The following is a 15257-nucleotide window of genomic DNA, read 5'->3' on the forward strand; positions in this document are numbered from 1 at the left end:
TACTTTGTAGACCAGGCTGGCCTCGAACTCAGGAATCCACCTGCCTCTGCCTCCCAAGTGCTGGGATTAAAGGCGTGTGCCACCACCGCCCAGCAGCCATTTCTTTAATATAGCCTGATGTCACTTAGAGAATGAAATGTCCAAGTCTTCACCTTCCCCACCACAACCCCTCAGAGAGGGCTTCTGTGTAGCCTTGGCTGTCCTAGAACTCACTCTGTAGATCAGGCTAGCCTTGAACTTATAGAGATCCATCTGCCTCTGCCCCTCTGCCCCTCTGCCCCTCTGCCCCTCTGCCCCTGCCTCTGCCTGATTCTGCCTCCCAAATTCTGGGATTAAAGGCTTGAGCCACCACCACCCTACTTGAAATGTCAAAGTCTATGCTTTAGTCATTGTTTCTTGGACTTTCAATAAGAAAGGTAGGGGTTTTTATTTATTTTTATATTGGTGCTGCTGGAGGCCTAACCCAGGGCCACTCTCATGCTGAGCTGTGTGCTGTAACTCAGAAGTGCAACCTTGGGCTCTGGAGGCTGGAACCTTTAGAAGAAATAAGGTCCTTCAGAGTTCCAACTGAGACTTCCATTTACAGTGTGGGAGCACCAATAGCAACTCCCATTTTCTCTCCATTCAGAAAGCCCCCACGTGACTTTGTTGCTCTAGCAACACTGAAGATTAAACCTGAGGTCTCGTGCATGGTGGGCAAGTATAGCCCCAGCCCTCACTTTTTACTTTTTAAAGATTATATACATACATATATATATATATTATGAGTGCACTGTTGCTATCTTCCAGACGCACCAGAAGAGGGCATCTGATCTCATTACAGATGGTTGTGAGCCACCATGTGGCTGCTGGAATTTGAACTCAGGACCTTCGGAAGAGCAGTCAGTGCTCTTAACCACTGAGCCATCTCGACAGCCGCCCCCCAACTTGAATATTTCTTAAATGTATAAAATATGTTTTAATCAGGGTCAGAGAGATGGCTGTGTTTCAGAGCATTGGCTGCTTTTCCAGAGGTTGAGTTCAATTCCCAGCAACCACATGGTGGCTCACAACCATCTGTAGTGGGATTTGATGCCCTCTTCTGGTGTGTCAGCAACAGGGTGTTTTAGTCAAGTTTACCCCCCATTTCTTCCCTCTAATTGTTCCACTAACTCTCCTCCCCAGTATTCTCACCTCCAAATTTCACATCTGCTTTTCTAATCCGTTGAGTCCACTTCATGCTGCCAATGTGTGCTTGGGTAGAGGGGCATCACTGAGCATGAGCAGACTCTCAGAGGCTGTGACCCTGAAAGGAACCACCTCTCCTTCTCCCATGGCCACCCTTCTCTATACTGAAATTTTGTCTGGTTTCATCTTCAGGAGGTCTTATGCATGCAAATGACAACTGTTATGAACTCACGTGTGCAATGGTCCTGTTATGTCCAGAAATTACTGCTTGGCAATAGCCATCTACGGCCTCTGGCTCCTTCAGTCTTCACTCCCTCTTCTTTGATGACCCCAGAGCTTTAGGAGAGGTCTCTTTGTATGTGATATAGATGTCAGAGCTGCACACTCTGAAGTCTCTCATTCTGTTCATGTGACCAGTCTCCATATTAATTACCATCTACTACAAAAAAAGTTTCTCTGGTGAGGGTTGGGAGACTCCATCATCTATGGCTGGGGTGATAAGCCATTAGGAGCTGGTTTCATATCATGTCCATTTAGCAATTGGTAGTAGTAGCTCTCTTCTAGGGCCTATGATTTACCCTGTTAATGGTGACAGATACGAATTTCATCTTGTGGAATGGGTCTTAAATTCAAATGAGAAAGTAGCTGGTTATTTCCATAATAACCCCACCACTATTGTCCTGGTGGGTCTGTGTCAGGTTGTTCAATTTCTAGCTCTCAGGATTCACATTTGGGTAAGAGCATTGATTTCTTTTATCCTCCAGGGGTGTACATAGTACCTATGAAAGCTGGCCAATAGGATTGAAGTCTCTAGGTGGTTACAGTTTAATTTCTCAATGTCTATGATGCAGTTATTTGGTATCTGCAAAATGGGGTCTCCCCATCAAGTTCTGTAAGGTAAACAAGAGGACGGGAATAGCCTGTCTGGGGTCTACAGAACCCCATGGGCCAATAACTGGAAAATATGCAACCTATACCTGGCACCTGACCTTTATTTTATTTTTGAGACAAGGTCTTAGGTAGCCTTGGTTGGCCTGAAGCTCACTATGAAGACCCGGGCTACCGTCCAACTAACAGAGATCCACCTACCTCTGCCTCCCAAGTACTGCGGTGATTCAAGGTGTGTGTCACCACCACAAGCAGGCTGTGTCTTTCATTTGGCCCCCTATGGTATCTAGGAGAGGCTTTGTTTTCCTGTTATAGGATAAGTCCTTTACGATCCACATGTGTACATATGTATTTTAGAAAGTTCCTACAATATTCAGTTTGCATATGGTGTTTTCAGGAGTCTTTAGCGTTAGTTATCCTTCCCTAGACTTTCTCCTTCACCCTGCTTTCCCATCTCATACTTCATTTAATTCTTGTTTCACTCTTCATGGGAGGGGATTATTAAATGACCCTAAAAGTCACACTCTGTCTTCTTCTTCTTCTTCTTGTTGTTGTTTTTCGATACAGCCCTGGTTTCTCTGTGTAGCCCTGGCTGTCCTGAAACTCACTCTGTAGACCAGGCTGGCCTCAAACTCAGAAATCTGCCTGCCTCTGCCTCCCAAGTGCTGGGATTAAAGATGTGTGCCACCACTGCCCGGCACACTCTGTCTTAAGAGAGTCAGAGAGGCAAGAAAGGCAGGAACAGCCAAGAACAAGACCCACCACATTGAAAACCGCATCGAAAGTCCCTTCTGCTCCTACCACTACAGTTCATCATGCAGAGTCCAGAATCTCGACCCCAACCAGGATGCCATTGTGGCCCTCACCACCAGGAGTGTCTTCCTTTAACTCTCAAAAAGCAGATTATCTGAGCACCTGAACCCTTTCTTTGCTTTCTCTTGAAAGTCTCTCCTGGCATGTCTCACAGTGCTTGTGTATGTATAGATAAACCATGAATTCAGACGGCAACTCAAAGCCAGGGTGAGTTCAAGGCTGTATAAATGCCGATGCACCAAATGCCACTGGGCTGAGGTGTGTCTTTAGCCTGTGGTGTTATTAGGAGGGCTGGCACCTTTTGGAGGCATGTCCTTGAAGAGAATACTGGGACTCAGGCCTTGTTCTTTCCCTTTCAAGTTCAGGTAAGTGAAGATGTACACTCCTACCTTGATGTATTATGGTGCCCACAGGCCACAAGCACAACAGCCAAACCACCATGGGCCAGAACAGTGGTTCTCTATCTGTAGGTCTTGACCCCTTTGGGGGTCACTTATGTAGTCACAAAGAAATAATGTTATGGCTGGCCTTCACCACCACATGAGGAACTGTACTGAAGAACATTAAGAAGGTTGCGAACCACTGGGCTCTGAAAGCATGGACCAAAATAAGCCCTTCCTCTCTGCCACAGCAAAGAAACCGTGACCACACCTGAGAAGCCTGCTTGGGAATCTATCTATTCAGAGCCTATCTAGAATCATCGCACTCCAGGCAACTCGCTGCTATCCTCCTCGCCCCCCTGACTTTTCCTGCCCTGTCTACCTCATCAGCACACCTGAGTGCATCCTTCCTTCAAGGCAGTGTGTGTGGCTCCGGCCAACCTACTGCCTGGTCCACAGTGCCTCATGGGATTTCATTAAAGTCAAAGTCTGCTGAGTCATTTGCTCACATGCTTCCGTCAGTGCTTAGGTTAAAATGCTTATCATTTCATAAAAACCCAAACAGTTTTTTAAATTCCTATTTAAGCACTTGGGAGGCAGAAGCAGGCGGATTTCTGAGTTCGAGGCCAGCCTGGTCTACAGAGTGAGTTTTAGAACAGCCAGGGCTACACACACACACACACACACTCCACATATGTATCTATGGATGTTTTGTCTGTGTATGTCTGTGCATCATACACACATGTCTGGAGCCCTGCAGAGGCCAGAAGGGCATGTTGGATACCCTGGGACTGAAGCCACAGTTCTAAGTTACCATGATGGTGCTAAGAACTGAACCCAGGTCCTCTGGAAGAGCAACCAGTGCTCTTAGTCACTGAGCCATCTCTGCAGCCCCGAATATTTTTAAAGTTTTATTTATTTATTATTTATATGAGTACACTGTAGCTGTCTTCAGACACACCAGAATAGGGCATCGGATCCTATGGTTGTGAGCCACCATGTGGTTGCTGGGAATTCAACTCAGGACCTCTGGAGATGGCTCTGGTCATTGCTCTTAACCACTGAGCCAGCTCTCCAGCCCACCCCCGAGCTATCTTGACAGTAGCCCCACCTCATCCCCAGTTTCACCTTCAGATGTTTCAGTTATCCTTGGTCAACTTTGGTCTGAAAATACAAAGTGAAAAAGTGTACAAACAAAAAAAATTAATTTTAAATTGCGCATCATTTTGAGTAGCCTAATGAAATTTCAAATTATTCTACTCCATCCCACCTAGGATATGAATCCCTTTACTTGTGTTTTGTTTGTTTGTTTGTTTGTTTTTGTTTTCTCTGTGTAGCCCTGGCTGTCCTGGAACTCACTCTGTAGACCAGGCTGGCCTCGAACCCAGAAATCCGCCTGCCTCTGCCTCCCAAGTGCTGGGATTAAAGGTGTGCGCCACCACTGCCCGGCCCTTTACTTGTTTTAAAATTTTATTTATTTATATAGGGTTTCAGATAGCCCATACTAGCCTCAAATCTGTTATACAGCTGAAGTGACCAGCTTCTCCTCTCGATACCATTCAGGGGCTGGAGTTACAGGTGCACATCACCACAGCTGGTTCATGTGGCACTGGGAATTGAATCCAGGGCTTCCTACACACCAGGTAGGCCCTCTACCAACCTAGCTACATTCCCAGCCCGTGACTCACAGTATCAATGCTGTGTGTACCACTTTCCCATTAAGTTACTTAGTAGCTATTGTAATTATCAAAGCACTTGTCACTGTCTCTCAGGGCTTGTGTTAAAGCAACCCTTAGCCACTGTGTCTCAGACTGACCTCACTCCATCTCACCACATAGGCACTGTACTGTGTCACATTGTCTCAAAAGAAATGGGGAGCACAGAAATGAGAGATCATTACAGCTGCAACAGTTCCGTTCTTTTAATCTCCTACTGCGTGCAGTTAATACATTGTGCTTAATTAATTATAAATATGTTGGCCATCTTTCTAGCACTGTAATAAATACCTGAATTGCAACTTACAAGGAAAAAAGGTAGTGTAAGATGGGGCCAAAATGCTTACCCCTGATAAGCCAGGGAGAGAAACATGAGTAAGCCAAAGCCCATGATCTCCTACAGGGGTACCCCTAGGGACCTAAGGTCTTCCCACTAGACTGATGCCTCTTAAAGATTCCATTACCGGGCTGGTGAGATGGCTCAGTGGGTAAGAGCACCCGACTGCTCTTCCAAAGGTCCGGAGTTCAAATCCCAGCAACCACATGGTGGCTCACAACCATCCGTAATGAGATCTGATTCCCTCTTCTGGAGTGTCTGAAGACAGCTACAGTGTACTTACATATAATCAATAAATAAATCTTAAAAAAAAAAAATTCATTACCTCCAAGTACTGCCAAGCTGGGGACACATGGCCTTGGCGAGATATAAGAATGCAGACAACAGCAACAGGTATGGTGTAGAGGAAGCATTTTCAAAAGGAGTTAGTACTATCTACCTGTGGTTTCAGGCAGGCACCGGAGGTCTACCTAAAAGTGCATATAACTAATGATTCGAATGTCACTAATAAGGCTTAACAATTAAATACTCCTGGGTGTGGTGGCCACACCTTTAATCCCAGCACTCAGGAGCAGAGGCACACAGCTCTTGGTGGAACCCAAGACCCGGCTAGCCTGGGCTATACAGATAAGTTCAAAAACACAGAAACAAGTGTAGAAGCTCTACTGTTATTACACAAGGAGGGGGAGGGGAAGAGGGAGAGGGAAAGAGGTTCTTACTAGTAGCCATGGCTGGCCTGGACCTCACTATGTAGACCAGGCTAGCCCTCAACTCACAGAGACCTGATTCCTGAAAGCTTCACTATATTTTTAAAGGAGATTAGACTTCACCAAGAAAACACTTTACAGAGTCACTTCGTGATAACAGTGTTTAAGGTTGTTGAGTTTCCAGGCACTCAGCTTACTTATTGCTGTGACAAACCACCATGACCTCGGCAACTTAGAAAAGAAGGCATTTCATCGGGCTTGTGCTTTCAGAGGCCCGAGGCCACGACATTAGATCTCTAAAAGCACGGCAGCAGCTGAGAGCTCACTTCTTATCTGCAAACAGGAGGCAGAGAGGACACTGGGGATGGCCTGAAATCTCAAGCCTTGGGCGCCTACAGAGGCTAGAAATGCTGAGTCCCCTAGACTGGAATTAGAAGCAGTTGTCAGCTGTTCAAAAAAAGGTATTGGGAATTGAACACGGATACTTTGCATGAGCAGTTTGTGATCTTAAACACTAAGCCATTTTTCTAGTTTATCTTTGTTACTTATTTATTTGTTTGATTTATTTGTTTGATTTATTTATTTATTTATTTATAGAAAGGGCTTCTAGCCCAGGCTGCCCTCAAGCCCCCTACATAGCTAAGGATTAAACTTCTGATTTTCCTGCCTTCTCAGAGCTGGGAATACAGGCTAGGGCCTTACTTGTGTGGTGCTGTCAGGGACCCCAGGGTATCATGCATGCTAATCCGACACTCCTCCAAGCCTGTTCTATCACCAGCACTGCTCTGCCTTCAAAAATAAGAAGACAGCTTTATCGGGTGCTGCAGTTTAAATACGAAGTGCTCCCACGAGCTCACGGGCTGGAAGACTTGGCTCCCGGCTCTTGGTGCTGGGTAGAGACGTTATAGGAACTTCAGGAGAGAGCAATGCTGGAGGAAGTATGTCATTAGGATTAACCCTCAGGGATTTATTTTTGATAGAGTGTCACTATGTAGCTGGGTCTGGCCTTGAATTACCAGAGATACATCTGCCTCTGCTTCCCAAGTGCCAGAATTAAAGGCATGGACCCACGAGTGGCTGAACGTCGAGGTTTTCATAACCTGACTATCTCTGTCCACTCTCGACTTCCTGACTGGCTTTCATCACCTCAGGAACCGTGAACCAGAACAAAGCCTTTCTCCTCGCAGTGGTTTTGTGTCTGGGTGCTTTATAACAGCAACAGAGAAGTGACTAGTGCACTGCAGAATCCCGGGCACAGTAAGATGTGTATGTGTCTGATCTAAGTTCTGACACATGCTACCCGTGGGGCTACTACCATTATCTAGAATGTTCTTTTAGCTTTGATGATCATTAAGTACAGTGTTGCAACACACTGACCTTAGGACCAGTCTTTCCAACTGCTCCACTTCAAGGTATCAAAATACAAGTTAAAAAATAGTAAGGGAGTGCGTTAGTCAGCCTGGTACCATTGTGACAAAACACCAAGTGAACAGCTTATAAGGAGGAAGAACTTTTTTTGTTGGTACTTTCAGTCCAGTCACTTGGCCTTGTGGTGAGACAGCTCATCACACTGAAGAGCATGCAGCAGAGATCTGCTCACCTCCTAGAGACCACTAAGCAGCGTGAGAAGGGAAGGGGCTAAGGCCCAAGTGTATCTCCCAAAGGCACTTCCCCTAGGGCCTAACTTCCTCATACTAGGTCTCAACAGTATCACATGCTGGAGGTCAACCCTGACAAACAGGCCTTAAGGGAAACGTTTGGGATCCAAACTTGACAGAGTCCACCAGTCAAGCATGAAGCTTCAAGGTCGACTTTAAAGGTATATGAACCAGGAGTGGTGGCACATGCCTACAATTCTAGCACTTGGGAAGTGGCAGCAAGGGGGACAGAGTTAAACATCTAAGGATCTCTCTTGGCTGTATAACAAATCTGAGGTCCACATTATGTGGACAATGAGGTTTTCTTTTGGGGGAGGGGTGGTCTATGATAAAACTCTAGGTCAGAGAGCAGCCCTTGCTTAGTGTGTGTAATGGTTTCTATATGCTTGGCCCAAGGAGTGGCAATATTAGGAAGTGTAGCTTTGTTGGAGTAGGTGTGTCACTGTGGGCATGGGCTTTAATACCCTTGTCCTAGCGGCCTGGAAGTCAGTATTCAGGCAGAAGCCTTCAGATGAAGCTGTTGAACTCTCAGCTCCGTGCCTGCCTGGATGCTGCCATGCTCCCACCTTGATGATAATGGACTGAACCTCTGAACCTGTAAGCCAGCTCCAATTAAATGTTGTCCTTAAAAGAGTTGCCTTGGTCATGGTGTCTGTTCACAGCAGTAAAATCCTAACTAAGACAGTGTGTCTTGGGTTTGATCCCAAATAAAGAAATTAAAGGGGCGGGAGAGATGGCTCAGCGGGTAAGAGCACTGACTATTCTTCTGAAGGTCCTGAGTTCAAATCCCAGCAACCGCATGGTGGCTCACAACCATCCATAATGAAATCTGACTCCCTCTTCTGGAGTGTCTGAAGACAGCTACAGTGTACTTACATATAATAAATAAATAAATAAATAAATAAATAAATCTTAAAAAAAAAAAAGAAATTAAAGTAAAAAAAATTATATAACCCCCAGGGAGGCTATAAGACAAACAACACACACACACACTGTGATGTTTTAACAGTGGAATATCTTACAAGACAGCTAACCAGTACTCACCTACAGGACCACAGAAACAAGGTCACATCCTAGGAGAAAAAGTAGGCTCTAGATATAAAGCAAGGAGACCCGAATCAAGAATGCGCAGAGACAGGGAGAGCATGCGCATTTCAGGAACACACTACGTCACACAAGGAGAAGGAGCATAAGCAATCCGTGGTGCCAGGACTATGCCTGTAATAATCTCAGCATTGGGGAGGCGGATGGCTGCGGGCTTGAGGCTAGCCTCATCTATGTAGTTCTACACACACACACACACACACACACACACACACACACACACAGTAGCAATATCTGGACCCTAAAGGCTTTATCTCCCCCTTATATAATAAATTATTTGGGAAAATTTTTTCCATCTTTTTCCTGTCTCCCAGGTTTCCATCTTGGATTTGGTACATACATAATTTAAACATAACTGTAAATATGCACGTGGTGCTGCCTCCTAGAAAATGCCATTGAGGTTAGGCACAGCTCTGCTCAGTTGGAGGCTGGGAAAATGGTTGTCAGTGTGCTTGTTGTATGAGCACGGGCATCTGATGTCAGTTTCCAGGACTCACACAGGGCCAAAGGCTGGGCAAAGCGCAGCCCTGGGAGGTAAAGGGTTCCCAGGCCTGCTGATCTGCTTAGCCGAAGGGGGTAGCCAGACTTAGTGAGGGACTAAGTGGACTGGGCTGGAGCAGTTATTTAGAGTACTTGCTTCCAAGAGACCGGGATTCAGTTCCTAGCATCCATGATGGACAGCATACAAACCCTGTAACTCCAGCCCCTGGGTGTCTGATGTCCTCTGCAGAGGTATACAAATACAGCACACGCGCGCGCGCGCGCGCGCGCGCACATGCACGCACACACACACACACACACAGTTTTTTAAGATTTATTTATTATATCTAAGTACACTGTAGCTGTCTTCAGATGCACCCGAAGAGGGCGTCAGATCTCACTACAGATGGTTGTGAGCCACCATGTGGTTGCTGGGATTTGAACTCAGGATCTTCGGAAGAGCAGTCGGTGCTCTTAACCACTGAGCCATCTCTCCAGTCCCCCACACACAGAGTTTTTAAGGTGGAGAAAAAAACTGAGGAAGACATTTGACATCAATTGCGAGTTTCCATGTGTATGTGCACACACCCATTCATCCACATTCATAAATATATACACAAATACACACACATCCTGAGACAGGGTCTCCTATGTAGTCCAAGTTGGTTCTGAACTATAAAAACCAGGCTGGCCTTCAGCAGTTGTCATGCCCCAGCCTCCCCAGTGCTGGCACTCCTGTAGGAGTGCACCACTGTGAGCCAATATTTGACTTTCAAATTGTTACCCAGATCTGGATTTTATTGGCCAGAAATCTACAGACTTCCCAAGTCCTCTTTAATCTATTTCAAAGGTTTTGGGGAAATGTAATTTACGCCTAATCTCTGGACTGCTCGACAGAAGAACTGACTAATGACGTCTGTGACCAAGACCACAAAGGACAGAAAGACATGCCTATTTCTTAGGCAAAATGGCAAGAGACATCGGCCTCTTCATTTTATAAAGGGAAATATTCGTTTTTGTCAGAACCAGACTCTGGCTGTGTCATGAGGTGCAGGTGATGCTGGGGTCATGTTTCAGCCACAATCAAGATGACCCTTTACTTCCTTTCGCTCCGCCCTTGTCCTTGACCTCTCCTAAGAATCTGACAGTATGTTTCTATGGATATGCTCCCTGGATCCTCTGAAATCTCAGAGACTTACTGCACTCTAACCCATGTCTTCAAAAATAAGAGTATGGATTGTCACAGCAACGGAAACCACAGCAGGTCATCCACATAGCTGGGTCAGGCACAGATCTCAGCCACTGGGCTTGGATTTGCAACTGAGAGCCAACAGGCAGATAGGCCCTTCACACTCAATAGCAGCCAGCACCTGAGGTTCACTGCAAGGTGGGTAGGGCCACATTCCCCAGAGGTCACAGCTTAGTCATCCAAGCAGAAACCAGGAGATGAGTAAGTTTCGTTCTGTGCCCATGAGGGAGCCGTACTGCTTGGGTGAGGTCAAAGGGCAGTTCCCGCTTTACATTTCTGTGGGTGTTTCCTTACAAAATGTAATCACTATATGGCTACCATAAACACAACTACCTCTACAGTTTAAGGCAAAGTCAATTAAAAGAGTCAACGCCTTGCTGAGTGCAAAAGCAAATCCGTACAGGGTGAGAGAGACACAGGCCTGGCTGCAGTAATTCTTGTGTTCTGATTCAACCTCTATACTGTAGCTGTGCTAATCCACTGGGGGTTATGCACGGTCCTCTCACAAGCTCTCAACACCCAGAACACCACTGTCAACAGAGTGCTGGTGACAAGTTCTGAGAGCTGACCAGTTGGATAGAATTGGACCAGGGTTGGCTTGCAAAGATGGCCAAGCCACAAAATATTTGAGAATCCGTGAACAGACAATAGACAAATAAACAAAGCTGTATTTTGAATTAGATAATGAATGGCAAAGTAGCTTCCCAGACAGCAATAGAGGGTCCAGTGATACCTCTTTAAAGCCACTTCAAATATAAAGGTCTCTCATTGTTGACTCTCTTGGGCAGTAACCTGAGGGGACATCATAGAAGCAGCTGGGCAGTGTTGACTGTTATCAGAGGAATCAGACTGCTGGCAGTGTGCCCCCACCCCATGCTTACTGGCTTAGAAACTCATACGATATGACCCCAATAACTGCATGTTTCATAACATGTATCAACTCTCGTAGCATAGTATTTAAGACTGAGTGATAACAGTGCTCAGGCACAAAGCCCTGGAAGCAGCTAAAAGCCCAAGTCACTGAGCACAGGGACTTCTAGTGGCAAGTCACTTAAGCTCAGATGCCGCAGCTGCTATGGACAGCTTCCTGAAAATTCAGCCATAAGCTCTACTGACATTATTCTCAACAGTGGGAAGAAGTCTTGACTTAAATTTTGCAAAATGCTACAGGCAGGCTTTCCTTCATCTTTCTTTGCGCGTAAAATAGGGTCTTGCTACACGGTCAATAGTGGCCGTCACCTCATCAGTCCTCTGTGTGAGCCACCCCTTCCCCACAGGGCTGAGATTATCCAACATCCAGCACACCAGCCACTTTCTCCTTTTTTTTTGGAATGAAAACGGAGCTCTTGATTCAACTTACAGCCAGTAACTCTTCACTAGACACCCTTCATCCCCAAAAGCAGGCCTAGAAAGCTCCATCATCGCAGATCAAAGCCATGGAAAGGAACACAAGGTGCTCAGGGACGTTAAAGTGTTTATTGATGTAGTTAAGTTCTGTACATTCTCCACAGATCATACTAAGAAGTTTGTAGGTGAAGTTTCAATCTGTGCATAGTGGGACGAGGCATGGCTAGGGCCAAGGGGGGTAAGGAAGGGCAGGTAAGTCACAGAAAAGTACAAAAACCAAACCAAACCAAATAAACAAACAAACAAACAAAAACAGGTTACCAGAACCTTCAGATTAAAACAAAACAAGCAACAAAGCGCTAAAGGCTGTGAGCATGAACTCCAGCTACACAGCATTACAGGTTCATATGAAGGAAACAAAAACTTTCAAAGGTTTCCACAGTGTCTACAGATCCAATTTCATGTACAACCCAGAACATTGTCCTTTCATATGATGAAGCCTCCCGTGAACTCTCCTGGGTCCTCAGCCATGTTTACTATGGTATTCTCTGAGTGGCCATCAAAGGGGCTGGAGAGCGGTGGAGGTGAGTGAGGTACAAAGGCAGGCAGAGGGTCAGTGCATGGGAGGGAGACATCCAATGAGGAGGTGGGTGCACGCTTGGATACACTTGGTAAGGGAAGTGGATAGGAAAAGGCTACCGTAAACAACTGTGGAAGAACACAGACTGACTATGGGCTAGTTGCTGTGGAAGAACTGGATTTGAAGGAAAGCACAGTGAATCTATGTTTGCATCTGGCTAGCTGGAGGTGCCTTAGCCCTGCTTGGGGCCGGATGGTACAGAAGCACCCAAACACCCAGCACTGGACACACACGGCTTCCACGGAGACTATGCCTAAAGCAGTCGGTAACTGCATACAATGTACTTCAGCTCCTCTTACATTTCTCAGCAACCTGAAAAGGGAAATACTGCCTTTATACACTGAAAACAAATAATTGTAAAACCAGCACAGCAAACGAGCCTGAAGAACTGACTTACATAACGGGAACAGCCTGGGTATATAGTCTATCATCAAAAAATCAACATTTCCCATTTATATAGAGCATGTGTGAGACAATACAATAGAAGTGGCATTTCTAATTTAAAAAAAGAAAACTACATCCATCAGATATCTGCAATAGATCTTTTTCTTTCATTTCACTTAAGGTTTATATATCATATATTGTTATATTAACATCTTTTTAACCCATTTAAAAGAATGGAAATTGCAATCCTACAGTAGTACTTTATAGTCTTAACAATCCAGGAGAGCAGGATGTAGGATGAGGCCTTCTGGCACCACTGGTGGTCAGCAGTCAAGCACAAACGCTGAGCCTCTTCCAGCCCACCTGCAGCAGCCTCAGCCAGGGTGTCACACACGCTGTCCTTAAATCTGCATCTGCTCCAGGTATTTGTAGGTTGGGTTTTCATAACCATGGTTCTGCATCTTGTTCAGGTGACGCTCTTCTGGGGTGAGCATTGGGTCAACCTGTAGGAACAAAGACTGCAGGTCACTGTGGGATACTGAAGAGGCCTGCTGAGCATCAGGACATCAGGCTATTCACTGTCCAATCCCGTGGACTCAAAGCAGCCCAGCATTCTTTTTATCTGGACAGATCAAACAGGAGCTGGTGTCAAGGACATAGGAAGGAAGGGAGGGAGGAGGTCAGAGAGGCAAGGCTTCTCTCTGAAAGCTTGGTCCCATTGAGACAAACTTACAAATTTCAGTTTGGTCCTTGGGATCCCTGTTTTTGTCATGGGTTTTTTTTTACCACAAGGTGGCAGTACTGTTCCCTTTTTCAAGTTGCTGTGAAACCGAAGCACACTGTGACTGACACATTTACTGAACTTTATTTATTTTTTTTGTTTTTAAGATCTATTTATTTTTTTTTTTTACACATAAATGTAGCTGTCTTCAGACATAACAGAAGAGGGCATTGGATCCTATTACAGATGTTTGTGAGCCACTACGTGGTTGCTGGGAATTGAATTCAGGACCTCTGGAAGAGCAGTCAGTGCTCTTAACCACTGAGCCATCTCTCCAGCCCTTCCTGAACTTTTAAAGGACCAGCTTTTTGGAAACCACAGTGACAAGTGGCTCTCTGAATGTGGGTGATAGTCTCTTGAAACAAGAGCAACATCACCTCAGCAATGGCTCATCTTCAAAATGTGTCCTAATAACCCAATGATTAATACCAAAGACAGCAGCAACATGCCCAGCACTTAGTCCAGATCTTTGAATTACATACAGTTCCAGCCCTAACCACTCACCCCCGGTTGACAGTGCAGAGCAAGCCCTCATCAGCTTGGATCAAAGGGAGAAGGCAGCCCAGTCCTTACCTCCACAATCCCATGGCTGATGGTGCCGTACTGCCTCTTCCTCAGCATCACTAGGCTGATAACGATGACCGTAGCAATGGCCACTGCGATAACCAGCAAGCCAATAAGGGCATTGCTGCTCAAACTGAAGTCCTCCCTTAAAGGTCCCACCGATTCCTAAAACAACAAAGCACACAGGGAACAAAGTCCGGTGACTCCCTGGACATCGAGAGAGGACCATGGGCCTCTCAGGTGGTTTCAAAAACTCAGAGCAACACAAAGATCATGCTCTGTCACCATATCAGGGAGGTTGCCCACTTTTTCTAATCTACATGGATGGACATTTTCATTTTTTGCATTCTTACTCAGAAATATGGGAAACCAGGACAAGAGCCCCTTAGTAACTGAAAATACCACGGAGCTTTCATTTCCACTTCAACTAAGAGGACTGAGAAGCAAAAGACATGAAGACAGCCCTTCCATTCTGGAGTAAACACATACCGGCTCTTCCTCAAGGCCCCCAACTCTCTCGGCATTGAAAATCATTTCCTTAACATCCAGAGTCTCGTCAATGACCTGAAAGTCACAAACACCCGCATTTACTCAGTGAGCTGGAGGGAAATGAACATAAATGTCACTCCTTTACAATGCTATGGGGTGTTGGGAAGCTGTTTTCTTCCATCGCACTGATCCAGATCCACTCAGCAAACCCCCAGAGGGAGGGGTAAGTGTAGGGAAGACGTGCTGTATGGTGGCCCCTCTAGTCCTGTGAGGCTCTTTACCTGAACTTTCCTTGAAGGAACTGTGGTGGTGACAAAGCTCAGAACAGACAACTAACAAACATTTAAACATAAACTCAGGCCCAGCAAGCACTCAGCAGGTCAAGTGCCTGCCAGCAAACCTGACAATCTCAGTTTGATCCTTGGGATCTACGTGGAAAGGAGAGAAGAACTCCTCATCCTCTGATCTGTGCGTACCACAGCATGTATGGGACACCTACACACACACACACACACACACACACACACGGGACACCACCTACACACACACACACA

The 15257-nt window shown here is 45.8% G+C and overlaps 1 protein-coding gene across 5 annotated transcripts in view; it reads right to left on the minus strand.

The window, feature by feature from the left end:
* Nucleotides 1–11955: 11955 nt before the first annotated feature.
* The window catches only part of Aplp2 (amyloid beta precursor like protein 2), a 59798-nt gene continuing 56496 nt past the window's right edge, over nt 11956–15257 (minus strand). For 4 of the 5 annotated variants that reach the window (XM_021172342.2, XM_021172341.2, XM_021172340.2 and 1 more), the window contains 3 exons: nt 14704–14778; nt 14224–14379; nt 11956–13372 (listed from right to left, as the gene is read on the minus strand). In XM_021172342.2, the coding sequence (XP_021028001.1) occupies nt 13271–13372; nt 14224–14379; nt 14704–14778 (333 nt within the window). In that variant the 3' untranslated portion in view covers nt 11956–13270. The remainder of the gene's footprint in view (nt 13373–14223; nt 14380–14703; nt 14779–15257) is intronic. The other variant, XM_029481287.1, reaches the window with a different exon arrangement.

This window comes from Mus caroli, chromosome 9 (genome assembly GCF_900094665.2).
Source record: "Mus caroli chromosome 9, CAROLI_EIJ_v1.1, whole genome shotgun sequence".
Lineage (NCBI taxonomy): Eukaryota > Metazoa > Chordata > Mammalia > Rodentia > Muridae > Mus > Mus caroli.